A 20,065-nucleotide genomic window follows, 5' to 3' on the forward strand; every position below is an offset into this window, starting at 1 on the left:
ATTGCCAGTCTGCTAATTTAAGCCAGAATCATCTTCCACAGCCTTGCCTTTCTTCTCCTCTCAGGCCCCAGTGAACTACGCTGCACTTCCCTGACCTCTTAACCATGCTCTCTTGCCTCCTGGCCTTCCCGCATGTTTCTCCTCTTCCCCATGTCCCCCTCCCCAGCTTACACTTGAATTTCCCAGGGATTGGTTGTACTCCTATATACTCCCTCATGGCACCTTAAACTGTTCTTTTTATAGCTTTATTGATCTCTGCTGCACTTATCAGGGTATCCTTCAGGGCAGAGACAGTTTTGGTTCACCTCTTTGTGTCGTCTCTGCTTAAGGAATGCTAGTGAGAGAATGACCTCCCTGCTGCCCTCCTTTATTGCGCACCAGACCTATCACTAGGCACATAATAGATGCTCAGTAAATATTTGATGATCCAGTGAATGGCTCTACTCCTAAATGTCGGTTTATGATGTTCACGTGATGTAGGCCTTCTGCAGCACAGAGCTGTGGAAAATGGGATAAGTGGAGTCTGCTCATATTCACTGGCTGTTGAATCTGCCTGGAATAGCTCTTCCTATTGAGTTGGGGGAGATGATGGTAACTGCCACTCAGCTGCCAAACTGCTGAAAGGTTCTTTAATCCTTTGTGAGAATGGTTTTAGTTCTTAGCTCCAATGTCACAGCCTCCCACTGTTCTTACCAAGTTTCTATAGATTTTGTTAAATGCTTCTCCGTTTGTTGTAAGCCCTTTGATCTGTGCCAGGGACTTTGAATAATTGTGCTAATTTGGACCAGTTTAACAGATGTCTCTCTGGGATAAAGGTTTCTCTGACTTCCTCACACCACCATTCTGGAAGTCCTGCCTGTTGTCATTTGTTTTGAAACCAGAGTTATTATTTGATGCCAACTTTCATCCCCGTATTTACTTTAACACATTTTAAGCCACAATGCACATGTTTTAAAAATGCCTTAATAAAACCTTCCCTTTACAATAAACATTATTTTAGGAACCTTGATACTTTCTTTTCCTTAATGCTTTAAACTAGATTTGCTAATGGTCGTTCTACTGGGCTTATCTTGGACAGTGGAGCCACTCATACCACTGCAATTCCAGTTCACGATGGCTATGTCCTTCAGCAAGGTAACTGTATTTAACCAGGGCGCACCGAGGACACAGATCATGAAATAAAGCAATGACTTGGACTATCAAAGTATAGCAGTTCCCAAATCATGTCTTTAAGTGTTTTTTTTTCAAATCTTTAGTATATAGTGTATATTTAAAACTGATGCATGGCTTCATTCATGCTTGGAGGGATAGTTCCGTTAATTCTGCTTGAAAACAATTAATCATGTATAAATACACAGAGGAAATTTGTCCCAGGGAGTTTGGATGGAATGCTTTCTTCGCCTTGTTTAATCTGTTTCATAGGCATTGTAAAATCCCCTCTTGCTGGAGACTTTATTACTATGCAGTGCAGAGAACTCTTCCAAGAAATGAATATAGAACTGATTCCTCCATATATGATTGCATCAAAAGTAAGTGATGAATGAATTTTATTTCTGGGATTTATCTCCAACTCCCCACCCCCATGTTGTGAACTCTCTTAACCTAGCGCTTGCTCTTGGCACTCAGGAAGCTGTTCGTGAAGGATCTCCAGCAAACTGGAAAAGAAAAGAGAAGTTGCCACAGGTTACAAGGTCTTGGCACAATTACATGTGTAACGTAAGTAACCCTTATTCTCTTTACGAAAGCATTATAGGCTGTAAGTCTTTGACTAGAGTATGAGCACTTTATATTTTCAAACTTATATTTTTAATGATATTTTACAAACAAAATTAATAGCTTTTGGCAGAGTAGGGGGGTGCTTTTCATGCTTGTCAGATATCTCAACAAAGTACTGTATATTCACTTGGATTACTGTGGTGAGACCTGAAAGGAGCTTTGGGATAAAAACAAGCATTATGCTATTCTGTACATTTTTTGACTAAGAAAATGGTTTTAGTGTATAGAGACCTGCTGGTATGGCTCAGTTACGTTCTCTTTCCTAATATGAGTCAGCTATGTAAAAAAATGTGTTACTGTTCACAGCAAGGAGCCAACAAAAGGTTTTCTTTACTGAAAATCCATCTCCGAACATGACTTACTGACAGGGGAGAGGTTAGTAAAACAACCTCTCACACCACAATATACATTCATTTTTAACAGTAAAAGGATATGAAAGTCATCATTTACTATGGCAGGGATATATCCTATTTGACAGTTTCTTACACCTAAGGATAAAGATATTTTGTGGGTGTTTGGTACAAGGAAAAATTGTGAAGATGATTAATAATTGCACCTAGACCTTAGACAGGATTTTTCCTTAGCAGCTCAGAGGTCCTATGTATTTCACTGCAAATTTTTTAACTGTTTTATACTATGTCAGTCATTAAAAATTCCATAAGATACAATATATATGCATTTTATATATATTCAGCTAATGAAATCTTGCTTCTAAGCTTATTTTAAAGGGAAAAACAGTAAATCAACTATACTCCAATAAAAATTTTAAAGAAAAAAATTTTTTAAATGGGAAAACAGTGTTCTAAAACCAATTTTGTTATGCAGGACTGGGGTACAAGGGTTCCCACTTGTTTTTATCTCATCATTTTTCCATAACAGTTGTAATTTAAATGTTATATAATTTAGCTTATAATGCAAGTGTTTAGAATTGGGTTTCTTGATGCTCAGAGTCCTTACTGGGTAAATTTATACCCTTGAAATGAGTTAGCCATCCAGGAATGTGGTACAGTTTTATTAAGAAAAGTGTTTTTAAAATAATGTTACAAAAGTATAGACTGAAAGACAAATCTCAATAATCTTGTTTCTTACCCTTTTTTTAAAATCCATAGTGTGTTATCCAGGATTTTCAAGCCTCAGTACTTCAAGTATCAGATTCAACTTACGATGAACAGTATGTCTTCTTATTTTTTCTGCAAGACTTAAAACTTAATAGCTTATTAAAACCTTCATACTAATCTTTTAAAAAAACTGTATACTTAATGTATAACTGAATCACTTTGCTGTACACCAGAAACTAACACAACATTGTAAATCAACTGTACTTCAATTTAAAAAAAACTGTAGGGACTTCCCTGGTGGCGCAGTGGTTAAGAATCCGCCTGCCAATGCAGGGGACACAGGTTTGAGCTCTGGTCCGGAAAGATCCCACATGCCGTGGAGCAACTAAGCCTGTGCGCCCTAGAGCCCATGCTCTGCAACAAGAGAAGCCACTGCAATGAGAAGCCCGCGCACCGCAACGAAGACCTAACGCAGCCAAATATAAATAAAAATTAAAAAAAAATTTTTTTTAAACTGTGTACTTCATAAATGAGGAAAGAAATTGATTTGTTTAGTTTAAAAAAATGTAGAATATGCTTAACTGGTCTAAAGGTAAAAAGTTAAGAAATACTGAATAACATTTTAAAAGAAAATAAGATATTACCACTCTGCTTTCTTATAAGTTGATGATTCCTTAGTAGTTTATAATTCTGAAGAGGATTGTTTTTGTCTTTTGTTTAATATTGTTTGATATGTTTTCAGAGTAGCCGCACAGATGCCAACTGTTCATTATGAATTCCCCAACGGCTACAACTGTGATTTTGGAGCAGAACGGTTAAAGATTCCTGAAGGATTATTTGACCCTTCCAATGTAAAGGTATAAAAGCTTATTTTTATAATTAGCCTGGTTTCTCCTTTAAAGATCTCTTGTAATTACAAAACCTAAATAAGACTGACTAAACTTTTTTGGATGTGCTGTATTGTTTGAAGGTCTTCTGTGTGACTACTCGTTTCTGTTTTCTTATAGGGGTTATCAGGAAATACAATGCTGGGCGTCAGTCATGTTGTCACTACAAGTGTTGGAATGTGCGACATTGATATCAGACCAGTAAGTGCCAGTCTCGTTTATGGCATAAAGGTATCTTTTAGGGCAATCTAGTGCCCCATTATTTATAATGGCCATCATTATTTAAGTTGGCAACTTTGGCCGTTGACTTTGAAGTCCATTTTATAAAAATATGTAAAAAAATGAAGTTCTACTAGAAAAGGAAAAATGCAAAACTCTAGAGCTGTGTCCAGTGTGGTAGCTTTTGGCCACATGTGGCAATTCAGTTAAAATAAACATAAATTTAAATTTCAATTCTTCGGTTGCACTAGCCACATTATAAATGTAGCTAGTCGCTGCTTTATGACAGTGCAGATGTAGAACACTTCCATCATCACAGAAAGTTCTTTTGGACACTGCTGTTCTGGAGATTTCCTAAAACGTGACATACCAAGATATAGATTATTGGTGATTTTTAATGTACGTAGTACAGTTTTACTTTTTATTTTTCAGGAAGGTGTGGTTTAAGGTTTAAATTATGTAACTTTTACATGGAGTTTAGATATAAACTTCATATTTTTTGTGCTTTGCCAAGCTGTTTGTTTCATCAGTTTATTTCTTGCCAAGTTTTAAGGACTAACTCCATATTCCATACCATACTAATTATTAGATAGATTATATCTTATTTAAACGCTAGATTTAATTTGTAGCCAACGTATTGCCTTGTTGCGGAGCACAGGCTCCAGACGCGCAGGCTCAGTAATTGTGGCTCACGGGCCTAGTTGCTCCGCGGCATGTGGGATCTTCCCAGACCAGGGCTCGAACCCGTGTCCCCTGCATTGGCAGGCAGATTCTCAACCACTGCGCCACCAGGGAAGCCCTGCCTTGATTTTCTTTGAGTTAATTCATTTGCTTAGAGCATAGTGCTAATAGCTAAGGGTCTATAAAAAATCATGTTGTTCAAAAAAGACTTCCGGGTAGTTATGAAAAATGTTCTTTATTTCAACTAATTACCTGCCAGGGATGTGCTGCTTCTAGGATAATGGGGTTGTAAGTATGCAATTTTTTAGTGTAAACTCAAGGGGAAGGCAGTTGATTTGAAGTACATTTACTGTAAGACATTGCTAACTTTGTTTTTTATTGAGTTTTCTCCTTTAAACTATTGTTGATTGCAGAGGAGATGCTTCTGTATTCCATTTTCTCTTTCAAAAGTTAGATGATTTAGACATTTGGAATAAATTTTTTAAATATGAATTTAGCCACTAAAAAAGCAGGCTGACATTTAACTTTGTGATGCATACATGCAGATTAGAGGTAAATATACTCCTTATTACTGTGAATTTATTTTTGGCGGGGGAGGCCTCAGCACGTGGATTTTGAAAAAGTTCATCTCTGCAAAAGAGCAAGGTAGCAGTCATTTTGGCCAGGACTATTGTCAGAGTATGCATTATCCACCATAATCATTAAACCTTGTCTAATTTTAAACATTGTAACTTCTAGATGTGCATTCTGAGATGATGTAATTATGAAATAAACCTCTAATGAAATACTGGCAGCTATCTGCCAGAAAATTATGATTGGATTGTAGAATAATTGCTTTAAGATAGTGATTCTTAAATTTTAATGCACAGTAGAATCATCTGGAGAGTTTTCTTTTTTTATATATTTATTTATTTATTTATTTTTGGCTGCGTTGGGTCTTTGTTGCTGAGCGCGGGCTTTCTCTAGTTGCAGACAGCAGGGGGCTACTCTTTGTTGCGGTGCGCAGGCTCTAGGCGTATGGGCTGCAGCAGTCGTGGCGCACGGGCTTAGTTGCTCCGCAGCATGTGGACTCTTCCCAGACCAGGGCTCGAACCCGTGTCCCCTGCATTGGCAGGCGGATTCTTAACCCTGCGCCACCAAGGAAGCCCTCATCTGGAGAGTTTTAAATAAACCAACAAAAACTTTTCCTGGACCCCATCCCCAGAGATTTTTATTTAATTGCCCCCAGGCATTGGTGTTTTAAAGCTCCCTAATGAGTTGAATGTGCAGCCAGGATTGAGAACCACTTGATTAAACTACTAGGTCTATGTAGAAGTAAAAAATTAAAAAAGGGAAAATTGTACTGGAAGACATGGTTTTATTTGTAGTTGTGTTTAAAACTGTTGGAAACATGTGGAACTAATTTATTTTTGTTTTCATCCCAGGGTCTCTATGGCAGCGTTATAGTGGCAGGAGGAAACACGCTAATTCAGAGCTTTACCGACAGGTTGAATCGAGAACTCTCTCAGAAAACACCCCCAGTAAGTTTTGTTTGTTCTTTAGTGGTATTTTTCTGTCATACGTATCCTCACTGCTGGTGGAACTTTATATAGATAGTTTGTTTTTCAGTAGATTGATGGTATTTTGTGTCTGCCTGGTATGGTATTACTTAAAGTTAATACTCCTTATTAATCAAATTTTTCTAGATGACATCTATTAGTTACTCTTGTACTGTTTGAATCTCACTTTATTCATTGATTCCATACTTAAGTACCTATAGTCTGCTAGGCACTAAGGATAGAAAATATAGTCCCTTCCCACCAAGGGCTTAGTCAGTTACGAGGAGTAGACATGCAGAAAATAAAAACTGTAACGTGCTAAGTGGTTCAGTATGTCATCAACCAGGCACTCTTAAGAACACTGAGGGGCAAGCACTTAACTCCCTAGGAGTGTCAGAGGAAAGCCTCATGAAGAAGCTGTTTGAATGAATAGGAGTTCAGCTGGTTGGCAGTTTATGAAAGGACATCTAGGTAGAGGGAATACCATGTGCAGAATATGAAGGGAAGATGGCATATTCTAGTATTTTGAAGCAGTTGGCTTATAGTCTGTGTAGAAGTGGGGAGAGCTATATGGCTGGAAAGATGAGCACGATGGTGTATTATGTCCTAGGGCTGCTGTAACGAAGTACCACAAACTGGATGGCTTAAAACAACAGAAATTTATTACCTCTCAGTTCTGGAAGCTAGAAGTCTGAAATCAACATGTCATTAGGGCCATGCTCTCTGAAACGTACAGAATTTTTCCTTCCCTCTTTCTAGCATCTCATGATTTGCCAGCAATCCTTGGTGTTTCTTGGGTTGCAGTTATAGCACTTCAGTGTCTATCTCTGTCATCATATGGCATTCTCCCCTTGTGGGTCTGTCCTCTTAAATGAACTCTAGTTGTAATGGATTAAGGGTCCACCCTACATCTGCAGAGACTCTATTTCTAAATTAGGTCACATTCACAGGGACCAGGGATTATCAACATACCTCTTTGGAGGATACAGTTCAACCCACAGAGATAGGTACCAGGTCATGTCACTTACTAATAGCAGACTTACAAGATAAAATTTGGCAGAGGACTGAAGAGCTTTTATGTTTTAAAAACATCCCTTGGTGCACCGTGATAACTTTCAAAAGGATAGAGAACCTGGTTTAGGGAGAAGGTAGTTTACGTGGTACATCAGTAACAGAGTAGTAGTCATAGTCTTTAGATTTTTAAACTTCCATCAAGTAGTTTTTTGTCAGGTATTCTGCAATAAATATTACATTTTAAAAAACTTTATTAGAGATTACATAGGCCCTAACAGAATCTATAGAATTTGTGTACTTGATAGCCTTTGGTTTCTCATATAAAGGACTGTTTTACATATGCCACATTTTTATATTTGTTATGTAAGTATTGATATAGGCACAAGATTGATTCCTCCTTACATTCTTGGAGATATAGACTGATCTGGCATTTACCTTAATTATAGCACTAATCATTAGATTTCATAAAAGTCCCAGAATAATGAATATAGACTTGGGCTGTCCAAGGTCTGTTCAAGACCAGTTAGATACTATCCTTGTCTTTTAGGAGGCAGTTAAAGTGTAATGAAATCCATCGTAATAGGTATCAACCAGTTCCTCACCTACAAAACCCTGTATTCATCCCTCCTGCTCTCAGCACCCCTCCCTCCCATTCCACATACTCCACCCCTGCTACATACACAGTTATTTCACTGTGAAAAAGACTCAAACTGTATGTTCATATATAGAATAATTGGTAAGTATCAACAATTTGAGAACTATCCCCAGAAGCAAATCCCTAGGTAGGGGGAAAATCTCTCCATACAGGAAGTGAGATAGGGATAGTGCTGAGCCATAAAACCATGTTTACTGAGAGAGTGTTCCAGCAGAGCAGAAACACTAACTTGAAAGAAAGCAGTGTGAGTAAACTTTCCTGAGACCTTACGTCTGTGTTTTGATTTGGATGGGGGCAGGGAGGAATAGGGAGGGGTGAACTAAGATATGAGGGATGAACTAAGAGAGGAGGGATTTTGAAGGCCTAAAAAAAGTAAGTCAGCAAGTTGAGGAGCACTACAGAAAGGGCAGCAGGTTGGGATAATAATTACACTTGGTGTTGGACAAAATGAAATAATATCTGAAGCACTTAGCACAGTACCTGATTTATAGTAAGTGTTGAGTACTTATTTTGCTGTTTTAGGATTAAATTCTGAATGCCATGCTCTCTAGCACGCAGTTTTGTAAGGTTTATATATTTTCTTATTAAACTACACATTACAAGACATAATCAAAGTACTTTAAGATCCTATACAGTAGTCCAACCTATGCCTACTGTTAATCTGGCTACTACAAAATAATGATGTGTAACTAGTGCTTGAACCAGAGCCACTAAAAAGTCATAACTTGAATTTCCTAAGTTGAGCCACTTGTTCTATTTGATCCTACTAATACTTATTCTTCCCTTTCTATTTTAGAGTATGCGGTTGAAACTGATTGCAAATAATACAACAGTGGAACGGAGGTTTAGTTCATGGATCGGTGGTTCCATTCTAGCTTCTTTGGTTAGTAGATAAACTACTTTGCAAAATAGTTGAAGATTCTTATTTAACTTAAATGTATCACTGAAAATACTAAGTTTAGTAGAAAGAATAAAAATCCCCATGGATCATTTATCTTTGCATTTTTTCGCTATCAAATTAGTAGAGGACCTGATACCAGTTTTACATGTTCCAAAATGACAAAATGCCTCAATGCCTTATTAGTGGGTATTGTCAGCCTAATTACAGTTTCCCCTCTCACACAGAGGCGGGCATCTGTTAACTTATCCTCGCCTCTTTTAACAGTACTCCCATTGGCACTGGTCAGGACTTATCTGCAGCACATTTAAAATTAAATCATTCCTTCTTGGGTTCTGGTTGCTCCCTGGCCTGTTGGTGAGGTAGAGGAAGTCAGGAATTGGTTCTTGGGGCAAATGGTGAAGTCATGGTGTTGGGGTTTGCATGCTGCTTGGACTGGTGCCTACCATGAGTCAGGAGGAAGTCCTCGTACTTATCTGCACCCTACATTTGGAGGATTTCCCCTTCACCTCAGAGCAGCCAAAGTAAATGTCACTAAGTACTTATGCTAAACATTTTAAAAAGCTATTAACTATTAAATGTTTGTAACTCTCCATTTATATATTTCTGGTCTATGTTCTGTTTCTAGTCTTTTAATAGATCTGAGTTCAAAACTGGATACAATATATGAATCCACTTGAATAATCATAGGGAACGGATTTCTCCCGCTTACATGTCTTAGTAGTAATGTAGTCCAGGTTCCTTCCTCCTTTAGTCATTTTCCTCCTTTGACCTTCTGTTTATTTTGCATAGTGCATGTGTACTGTCATTTGTGTACTTGTAAAACTTTATCCTAGTTTGAGTTCTAAATGTTAACCATTAATCAAATGCTAGAACATTTCATCAATGCTGTACTAGGATCAAGCCTTCCAACAAATTTCTGTTGTTGCCTTAATCAGTCCATCATAGCTAAACTCTTCATCTTCCTTTCCCAGCATTTTCTAAATCCTCATGACAGTATAGAAAGATTTAATATTCTATATAAACTTGGGCAAGACTAAATAGTGTCTTTGTGTGTTCTGGAGGAGGGCAGAAAAAAGAAGGGTGTAATTTGAGTACTATTTGGGGAGGGGTTTAAGAGTTCTTCAAAAATTAGGAGTTGTGATAATGAAGATATTAAAAGAAAAAATTTTCTAATAGAAAGGTACATATGTAATTTTTTCTTTCCATTTCACAGGGCACCTTTCAGCAGATGTGGATTTCCAAACAGGAATATGAAGAAGGAGGGAAGCAGTGTGTAGAAAGGAAATGCCCTTGAGAAGAGTTCCCAAACGTCTACCTTCTGTCACCTTACGTTTCATAGCTTTAGTATACTCAGGAAAAGAACAACCATCTTTTGTAGAATGTTTATACATTTTTGCATATTTCAATTTCCACTTCAATTTTTTAAGGCTTTAACTGGCTCTGTAAATTAAAATAAGTTTGTGCTTTCCTTGAAATGCACTTATTCTTATTACAAGCATTTTATAATTTTGTATAAATGTCTATTTTCTCTAAATATTTTGCTTTCAGTAAAATGCTTTCCAACTCTGTTTATGGTAGAATTGCTTTTTATTGACTAGTAAAACTTACTGCCTATGTTTTTTACCTTAGGCTTTTAAAATTAAATAAAAATTACTAGCCATTCCAGAAATACTTTTTTTTTGGACTGCTGTGTTGTAACTTGCTACTTTAAGTACTAAATGTATTTATCATTATTTTGAATGGAATTACTCACTGTTTATTAACAGTAGAATCCACAGCCCCTTCATATCTAGTAACAATAGTAGTAAAAAGGTTACCTGAATTCCAGAATTACCTTATTGCCTTTGCTATAGCAGTTGATATCACTTTCCCACTCTAAGATACAGGCGATTAAAAGTCTGCTTAGATGTCAGAGTTTACAAAATGGGAATTTTTAATCTGAACTTTATACCTGATTTTGACCACTTCCAGATTTAGCATGCCATAATAACACTTAAAACAGTCGACAGTCATTTGACTAAAAACACAAGTTATTTATAAACCACTTAATATGTATTTACTTTTGTATGCAGATTGTAATCCAAGAAAAACAAAATGGTAAATTAAGAGTTCAGATATCTTAGACAAGACTTGACTTCTGGGCTTCAGAAAGATGTGGAAACTTTTCCTGAAGAAACTTTTCTTTCTTGCTTGCTAAACTTCTCTTCCTTGCTTTGATGCGGGCTTGTTTCTCAGTTCTCAATCTAGGTAAATAAAAGCATAACAGCAATTTATACAGAACTATTTCCCTGTTACTCAGTACTGTCAATATATGTCCAGATCAATCACTTAAAGACCTCAGTCATGCCCGTCTCTGTATTAGGTGTGTAATGTGTATTATTAAACTTGAATAATCATTGTAAACCTACACAAGTCAAAGAAACATGAAATCAAAAGCATCTGTAACGCTACACCAATTCTCCTTCCTATTTCCTGACTGGAAAGAAAGAACAGACCTGTGAGCCTCTAACAGACTGGGCTTTCTCCTTTATTTTTAGAAATAATGTAATTTTATTGAATACATTAGATATTTTACATCCTGAGATACATCCTGAGATGTTTAGGAATTCCCTAATTTCAAATAGCACTCAGTCTAACATCATTTCCCCTACAACTGAGAGAATAAAGCCATGCTGAGAGATGACGCTTAGTGCTAGCTGGACTAGCCACTCTGAGTTTGCCTCTACCTATCAGCATCCCAGGGCATTAGGCCTTTGTGCCTCAGCTAAATTATGTTGACCTCTAAGGTCACTTCGGAATTATCAAAATTGCAAATGATAAATTCATGGATGCCTAGCCTCTACTGTACTTAAATTGAAATATAACAATACAATTAAGAGACAGGTACTGGGACTTCCCTGGCGGCACAGTGGTTAAGAATCAGCCTGCCAATGCAGGGGACACGGGTTTGAACCCTGGTCCAGGAAGATCCCACATGCCACGGAGCAAGGAAGCCCATGTGCCACAACTACTGAGCCTGTGCTCTAGAGCCCGCGAGCCACAACTACTGAAGCCTGTGCACCTAGAGCCCGTGCTCCGCAACAAGAGAAGCCACCGCAATAGGAAGCCCGTGCACCGCAACAAGAGAAGCCACCGCAATAGGAAGCCCGTGCACCGCAACGAAGAAGAGTAGCCCCTGCTCGCCGCAACTAGAGAAAGCCCATGCGCTGCAACGAAGACCCAACGCAGCCAAAAATAAATAAATAAAATAAATTCATTTTTTAAAAAATAATAATTCTATATTCAGCAAAACTCATTCCAGAGTGAAGGTGAAATAAAGGCCTTTATATTAAAAAAAAAAAAGGTACTGAATAACTACAATATGCCAGTGCTATGGGGGAGGTCACAGAAATTTGAGATAAGGGTTATATTTGGATAGAAAAATATACAAAATATATAAGCTACTTTATAAATTAAGTATAAAGTAAGACTAAACAAAGTTGAAATCAGATTACGCATTCTATTCATCAGTCTTTGCTCCAACTAAATTTTGGCCATTTAAAAAAATAAACCCATGTGAAAGAATAAAGGTTTGCTATTCTTAAGAATATTCAGAAGATTATGCTGCATGCTCTGAAGGTAAGGCTAAAGGTAGTTTCAAAAACAATATATTTAAGGCCTGTAAAAGTGACACTGCATTCATAAATTCTCATACATTAAAGTCACGTTATTTACAGCTTCACCCAGTACGGCTAAGGGACAAAAGGATCAAATTGCACATTAGGTTTGGAGACAGCGAGGAGGAAAAGCCAGTGCAGTTAATTTCTTCAATTGCTTATTTCATTTCACCAGCCCTGCAATAACATGAGCTCACATTCTATGCAGCTGAAGTATGTGGACCTTCCTTTTAACAATCCCAAAAGATTTAACCATCTACTTACACAGAGGTTTATGAATAGAAAGACAACAAAACTTTTGAAAGGATATACATTAAAATGTTAACAGTAGCTATTTCTGGATGGTGAAATTACATAAGACTTTAATTTCTTTTTTTACCTGATTTTTCTAGTTTTTTGACAATGAACATGTATTAGTTATATAAAAGCTTAACACACGTCATCTGATGTAAAGATACATTTTAGTACTAACGGTACTTGTGCTCACCTGACAAAACGTTCCACGTAGGGCATTGCAAAGAATCGTTTTCTACTGTATCTTTTATTTAGGTACCAAGGTATAGGCCACTGCTTGAACTTGTGCCTGCCAAGAAAACAAAAAGGTATCACCCTACAGAAAACATTTAATACATTTTCACTTTTTACAGAGTTTCAGCCTTTGAACTAAATATGTTTTTAATAAAATGAGATGTAATTGGCTTTTTAAAGATTTTAAAATTTTTATATTTTAAATATAAGACACTTATGAATCCATTGCAAAATTGCAGATGTTAATATTTTGCAATGTTTGCTTCAGATTACTCTTTTAAAATATATATATATAAAAGTTTAAAGACACAGCTTAAGTTCTCTACTTTCACAATAGCTTCTAGCCGTAAACCGGAGTGTATCATTACCAGATGTATTTTGTACTTTTACTACATATATATGTGTGTACTAATTTTATATATGTACACATAGACATGTAAACACACATATAATTTGAAACATTGACATGTATATGTTTTGTTTTTAAAATGTAAGTAAATTGCACCAACTGACATAGATATCTATCTATATCTACCTCAACATAACAAAACCTAAAAAATCATAATGCTGAGTAGGAAAAAAGGAAATTGTGAATTCATACTGTAACATTTATTTGAAAATATTTCAATTAAAAAAGTAACAGAAGGATTAATCTCAGGGCATATAACCAATCTTCTCTAAAAATCCAGAGTTAATCTGTAATATCAGAAGCCTAAGTTCCAATCTCTTTGTAATTTTGGCATTTAGTATATAATTTGACAGGCAGTGCCACTGGAGCAGCGAACCACACTGCTTTAAGCGGAATAGATAAAGGTACTGAATTCCCTCAGTTCATCAGGAATCCCCTCAGTTCGTCAGGATGATAGTCTACCACTATTTTTCAACAACCAAGGGAAAGACACATCCAAAAAGTATTCTCTGACATTACTGCCACATGATTTTTTGTCAGAAAAAAAATTCAGATGTAATGTTTTGAAGAATCTCTGCATTTAAAAGGCTAACTTAAATATTTTAACATGCAACAGAAAATTAAGGAAAAGGCATTGGAATTATAATGTTTCATTTAATAAGCTACATTGGAAAGATGATGTAACTGCTTTTTTTTTTTTTTCTGGCCACGCAACATGTGGGATCTTAGTTCCCAGACCAGGATTTGAACTGGAGCCCCCTGCATTGGAAGCGCCACATCTTAACCACTGAACCACCAGGGAAGTCCTGATATAACTGCTTTGTTCGCTACTTTAACTCCAGGAAAGTTAAAAAGCAAAAATTTTTAAACCTTAATGAGAATAGCACTCTTACAGATTCTAAAATTGACATACATTCTCACCCGTATCCTCACCCTTTCCTAACTGGCCTCAATTGGATTAATCCCAATAAAGTTTAGTAGAAAATAAAATAGATCAAAGTTCTTAGGCAGATGTTTTGGCAATTCCCCTCTCTTCTGCACTGGATTACACAGTTACAGACAACACAGCCACTCCCCTAAATTTGGCTCCAAGCAGCCCCATTACTGCAAACTCCATTAAAAGAATCTACCAAATGCGTAAGCGCTATTTTGTAGTGTAATTTCAAGAGTACAGGGAAGGTCTCCAACCACCCAAAATGCCTTCCTCATCTTGCTAACTGATGACAAAAATTTTACTAAAGATGCTTCCTTTTGGTAGTTCAACCCAAATGCAAATAAACCCCTGGAAGAGAGAATACACTGGGTCTTCTCAATTACTTATACCTCAGTGTGAATGTTTACTATCACATCCTTTCCCAACGTCTGACAGGACTTTGGAACTGGACATAGGGGATAAGATGCCACAAAGGTGGAAAGATTTAATGAAAATAAACTGTTTATTTTATTCAAAATTTGAACTAGGGCCTATCTTAATGGCAATGGGAGCAAACTGAGACCAGTTCACGTGGCCTTATTCCTGGAGAACTTCTTTTTTAATAGTTCCAGGTTCTTAATGGGCAAAGAGGATAGGTGTGTCCTAAAATTAGCTTCATGGGATTTATAACCCTCTAAAATTACATGTGCATATGTAACTTTTTCCTGGGGAAAGGATCTATAACTTTCATCAAATTCTTAAAAGGTCATTTGATTCACATAAGATTAAGAACCACTATTATAAAGAACCTATAAATAACTGAATCATGGGAATGGGATGCCTGGCTACCAGATACAGCTACCTTCATTCATATCCTGAAGTTCAAAAGGGGTTTGGGACCTCTCTGTATATTAGATACAGCTAATATATCTCATATTCTTAAAAGATACTGGATGGGGAATGAGGCATGGGACTTCACTCTCATCTTAGAAGAGCCACTATGTACCAGATGATTCTTCCAAAGATGTCTCTTCTCCAAGCACCAGGTCTAGCTTTTTCTTGACCAGTCTGAAGAAGTCTGAGGGCATCTTCCCTTTCCTGGACAACTTTATCTAATGCATCCATGGAATCTACTACCTGAGAAGAGAATAGAAAGATATAATTTCAACAATCACCACATGACAGAATTCCAAAGAAAGAAAACACATAATGACTATGCTACAGAAAACCTATGATCAATCTTTTTGTCAAAGAACCATTCTGTCAAATATTTCCTAAAAATCTTTCTGGCTGGGTATGCATATACATAGGTGTGTGTAATATCACTTTTTGTAATTTTTTTAGAGTTTAGTTTCATTTAAATGAAAATCTATTCAGCTCAAATTTCCATATATTACTTTTGTTTGGAGTAGGATACACTTGCATAGATTCCTTTTGGAGACCCAATTTGACTCATCATTTTAAAACTCAATGAGCTATTAAGAAGTGATTAACAGATGATTTTAAATATTAAAACCTATGTTTTGGCCTTAATTAATTAGTGTGTCCATAACACTCAGATACAGATATGTTGACCTACTTGGCAGCTGTTGCTATTATGGGGAATGGAATACCAACCTATCCTGATACTAATCTCCAAAGATCCATCAAGACACCAGAAGATACCATTAGAACGTCTATTTATTTTTTATCTCTTTCTTTTAACATTTCTATTATGTTTGACATTGTACATAATAATATATTGGCTGAGCAATATATATTTATTCAAAAATAAATATTTATACATTGGGGATTGTAATGACAGGTGAGCTAAATTTTTTCATAATTCTAAATCCTGAGAGCCATGTTTAGGTAGTGATATATGTGTATTATCTTAAGCATCATAACAGATATGAAATACTTCATATACATACTTGTTCCTTATAAGAAACCTAAAAAGGGGAGGGGTATTAGATTATAAAGATAATTCCCCAGGTAGCTGTGGAACCTAAGAGAGATGTGAAAGCCACATATTTAAACTACTTCATAACCTATATATGCAGCTCACACTCAGCACTTTTATGGCCTACTTGACTCAAAGCCACACTGAATCCTCACACTACTTCCTCTCAACTATATGAATTTCTATAAAATCCTTGAGAAATGAAAGGTGGGTAAGAATGACAAATCCTATCTTGAAGACAGACAAACTTAGAAGAGTGAAGAGACCACACTGATCAGGGCCTAATACAAAGCTCTCTGACCCTTAGGAACTCAGTAAACCTGGCTGTTGACTGACTACATTAAAGAGTGTGCCCAAGGTCAGGGCTGAGGTTCCTAACTGAAATCTAATGTTAGCTCACAAAGACAGAAAATAAATGGCTACCAAGTCCACAGAGTTAACATCCAATTATTCATGTTCACGCCAACAGATGAGAAAGAAAATCAAAAGTATCAATTAGATACACTCCATTCAAAAAAGCCAACTTCAAAGAGCTTTCTTTTCTAGTTTACAACTTTCCCAGAGCCAAAAGTGTCCTTACATAGTTCCAAAGCCTCAGCTTATATCTTAAATAGAGAATAATTCTTTTAAAACTTTTCTTGATACATTTTCGTTAGTAGTATGTCACAAAGCACTGAGAAAACTGTATTTGAGGTTAAAAAAATTATAATCACTTTCAGTTTAAAACTTTTACTATTTTAGATTCTACTAATTCAGAAAGTATAGTACATATGATTTACTGGGCTGAAGTTCACCTCTGAAATATATTTTTTAAAGCAGGCAGAGGGGATAATCTATTATTGCAGTTTAAAAGTCTTATTAGAACAGCACCATTATAGCAAAAGCTTTTTCATCAAATAAACAATGTGCTACTTATAAACAGCCAATCCACCTAAAAGAGTTTCTAAAGCATAACTTTCCTTAAAAGAAGAGTTGCCAAATATACCTAAAAATAAAATAACACTACTTTACAAATGTTTTGTAGCAATGAAAACATGTACCAACCAGATCTTAGTTTCTAAATATACCATTCTCCATTCAAAGGAATCAGGGTTCCTCTGTAAAATGGCTGATTCCAGGGTTGGAGCAGGAAAAGTACACGATGAATCCCGAATATCTTGCTGTTCCTCATCAAAGAATGATGAGGACATATAGGCCAGCTTGAAGGAAAACACACTGGCCAAATCTAGAATGATACTAAAGGATTTTAACTCATTGAATAAAATTGGAATGCATGACTCAAGAAAGAAAAGGGAAGGGAAAGGAAAGGAAAGGAAGACATGGAGAAAAGGAAAAGCCCTTCCTTACAGAAGAAAGCTAACAAATAATATAGAATGAACAATGAAATTAGAAAATCACCATTTAGCAAACATCACAGTAATAATCACTGATTGAGGCAAAAATCATCATCAATAGATGCTAAAACCAATGAGTCCAAGTTGGAGGGTTTAAAAGATATTTACATGGTCTCAATGTAAAGAAAAATTTAGTTACTATACAGTGGAGAAACCTGACACCAGGCTAACCAAATACTAACGCTAACAAGTTCAGTAACAGAACAAATCAACATTGCATGCCTCTTCATATGATGCACTGTGAAGAATACAGCATCATTTCTATGATATTAGTGCCAATCATCATGATTATCATGAGAAACATCACAAACCCAAATTGGCCCATCCTCTTCAACAGTGTCAATGTCATGAAACACAAAGAAAGACTGAGTAATCAGATTAAAGGAGACTCAAGAGACAACACTGAAAACACACCAGCCAGGATTTTTTTTGCTATAAAAGGACATGTTGGAATAACTAATGAAATTTCAGTAAGATCTGTAGATTATACTATTGTATCAATGTTAATTTCCTGATTTTGAAAACTGTACAGTGGTTATGTAAGGAAATATCCTTGTTTTTCTTGGCAATATACACTAAAGTAGTTATGGGTAAAGGGATATCACATATATAACTTACTCTCAAACAGCTGAGGAAAAATGTAGTTATGTGGAGAGGAGGCAAAGAAGGATAAAGCAAACGTGGTAAAATACATAGGGAATTTGGGTGAAGGATGCCTCTTTGTATTTTTCTTGTAATTTTTCTATCAGCCTCATGTTTTATCAAAATAAAGTTTAAAAACCCCCAAATATGATTAACTCAATTTTTATAAAGGCAGAATAACCTTCTCCATAATTAGGGTAAATAACTGAGATTTTATCCCACACCTTCTTTGACTCTCTGCAGGGATATCAGGTCCTCATGGTGGTGAGCAGTGTGGGGAAAGAAACCTGAAGCAGCAGAGGTAAGGCAACAAGACCGAAGCCATTACAAAAAGCTGGGTTCCAATCTCACTGACTACTTACTATGGCACAGAAAAAAATCAATAAAGAGCTGACCCTGAAAGCACTCTATGAAAAAAAGAAACAACCTGATAAACCTAACTAAATAAAACATAAAACCTCTACATGGAAGAAATATCTTAAACATGTACAGCCGTGAAAAAAATAATGGCAGATCTTCTGCACTTACTGATAACGGAAAAATCTCCAAAATACACTAGTAAGTAGAAGATGCAAGTTTCAAAAGAGTATAAACTGTATAACCACATTTGTGTAAATAAAAATAATCAGGTACATTTCTACATGCAGAGAAAAATTCTGATGAAATTCTGATGGGTAAATAGGAAACACACAGGATTGATTACCTCTAGGAATGGAAATAAAGAACCCAAGTGATTTCTTTTTAATGATGAAGAAAATCTAACCTAAATAATAGTTTACCTTTTCACAGTAATGTGAACATACTTAATATTATTGAGCTACAGCAGGGGAATCAAGATGGCAGAGTAGGGGGAAGTAGAGCTCACCTCCCCCTCAAAAACACATCAAAAATACATCTACATGTGGAACAATTCTCACAGAAAACTAACTGGAAACTGGCAGAAGATCTCCTACATAACCAATGCTGCATGAAAGATCTCCATGTAACCAGGTAGAATGGATAAAAAAGGCATCAGGTCAGGACCTGTTACCCTGGGAAGGATCTGTAAGGAAGAGAAGGTTCACATAGGCAGACCCTCACCCTAGGGAGGGAGTGGATCAACCCACAATCTGGGCATCCCCATCCCAGTCCTGGGGTCCTGCACGAGGAGACAAGCCCCCTTGCCTGGTGGGAAATCCGCTGAGACAGACAGAAGAGCTAGAGAAGCCTAGACTCTACTTGGGAGGACTGCACGCATGCTGGCTTGCTAACAATTAGGTCTGAAAGAGCCTTGCACTGGCAGCTGCTGCCTTGCTGTACTTCCCAATCCGAAAGGGCTAATGCCCCGAATTCGCTCACTCCACACCATAGTCTGGCATGAGACCAGGGCAAAGATTCAGTCTACTTAGGCAGAGTCAGACCAGGGTGCCTGGGATGTGATCTGGGCAGAGCCACAGAGACTATTATCAGTGCACACATGGGGGCAGTGTCTAGTCAGGCAGACATTGTCAGTGGGCGCATTGGGCACTGGCCACAAGAATGTGAAGCAGCTAAGTGCTGAATCTCAGGCAGACAGGCCCAGGTCAAGAGTACCCAGATAGGCCAGGCTTGGTGTCCCAGAGAGAGCACCCTGGCTCTGCCCTCTCTGTGCAGCTGAGCACTAGATCTGGGGAAGACAGGTCCTGGAGAAGTCTGTCACAGAGGCAGCCCAGATCTCTGGGGAAGACAGGTCCTGGAGAAGTCTGTCACAGAGGCAGCCCAGATCTCAGGCTGGAGCACAGCCACCTCAGTTCCTGCAGACACAATGCCCCAACCCCCAGCCTATTCCACGCCACAGCCTTGCACTAGATCTGGAACAAACACAACACAGAAA

At 37.1% G+C, this 20,065-nt stretch overlaps 2 protein-coding genes across 4 annotated transcripts in view; one reads left to right on the forward strand and one right to left on the reverse strand.

Moving 5' to 3' along the window:
• The window catches only part of ACTL6A (actin like 6A), a 26,885-nt gene extending 16,485 nt beyond the window's left edge, over window positions 1–10,400 (forward strand). The window contains exons 6-14 of one of the 2 annotated variants that reach the window (XM_036850419.1): window positions 1,040–1,134; window positions 1,423–1,529; window positions 1,627–1,716; window positions 2,886–2,947; window positions 3,577–3,691; window positions 3,842–3,922; window positions 6,046–6,141; window positions 8,625–8,711; window positions 9,943–10,400. In XM_036850419.1, the coding sequence (XP_036706314.1) occupies window positions 1,040–1,134; window positions 1,423–1,529; window positions 1,627–1,716; window positions 2,886–2,947; window positions 3,577–3,691; window positions 3,842–3,922; window positions 6,046–6,141; window positions 8,625–8,711; window positions 9,943–10,023 (814 nt within the window). In that variant the 3' untranslated portion in view covers window positions 10,024–10,400. The remainder of the gene's footprint in view (window positions 1–1,039; window positions 1,135–1,422; window positions 1,530–1,626; window positions 1,717–2,885; window positions 2,948–3,576; window positions 3,692–3,841; window positions 3,923–6,045; window positions 6,142–8,624; window positions 8,712–9,942) is intronic. The other variant, XM_036850418.1, reaches the window with a different exon arrangement.
• The window catches only part of MRPL47 (mitochondrial ribosomal protein L47), a 24,406-nt gene continuing 14,282 nt past the window's right edge, over window positions 9,942–20,065 (reverse strand). For both annotated transcript variants that reach the window (XM_036850420.1, XM_036850421.1), the window contains 3 exons: window positions 15,242–15,372; window positions 12,873–12,968; window positions 9,942–10,972 (listed from right to left, as the gene is read on the reverse strand). In XM_036850420.1, the coding sequence (XP_036706315.1) occupies window positions 10,849–10,972; window positions 12,873–12,968; window positions 15,242–15,372 (351 nt within the window). In that variant the 3' untranslated portion in view covers window positions 9,942–10,848. The remainder of the gene's footprint in view (window positions 10,973–12,872; window positions 12,969–15,241; window positions 15,373–20,065) is intronic.

This window comes from Balaenoptera musculus, chromosome 4, assembly GCF_009873245.2.
Source record: "Balaenoptera musculus isolate JJ_BM4_2016_0621 chromosome 4, mBalMus1.pri.v3, whole genome shotgun sequence".
Lineage (NCBI taxonomy): Eukaryota > Metazoa > Chordata > Mammalia > Artiodactyla > Balaenopteridae > Balaenoptera > Balaenoptera musculus.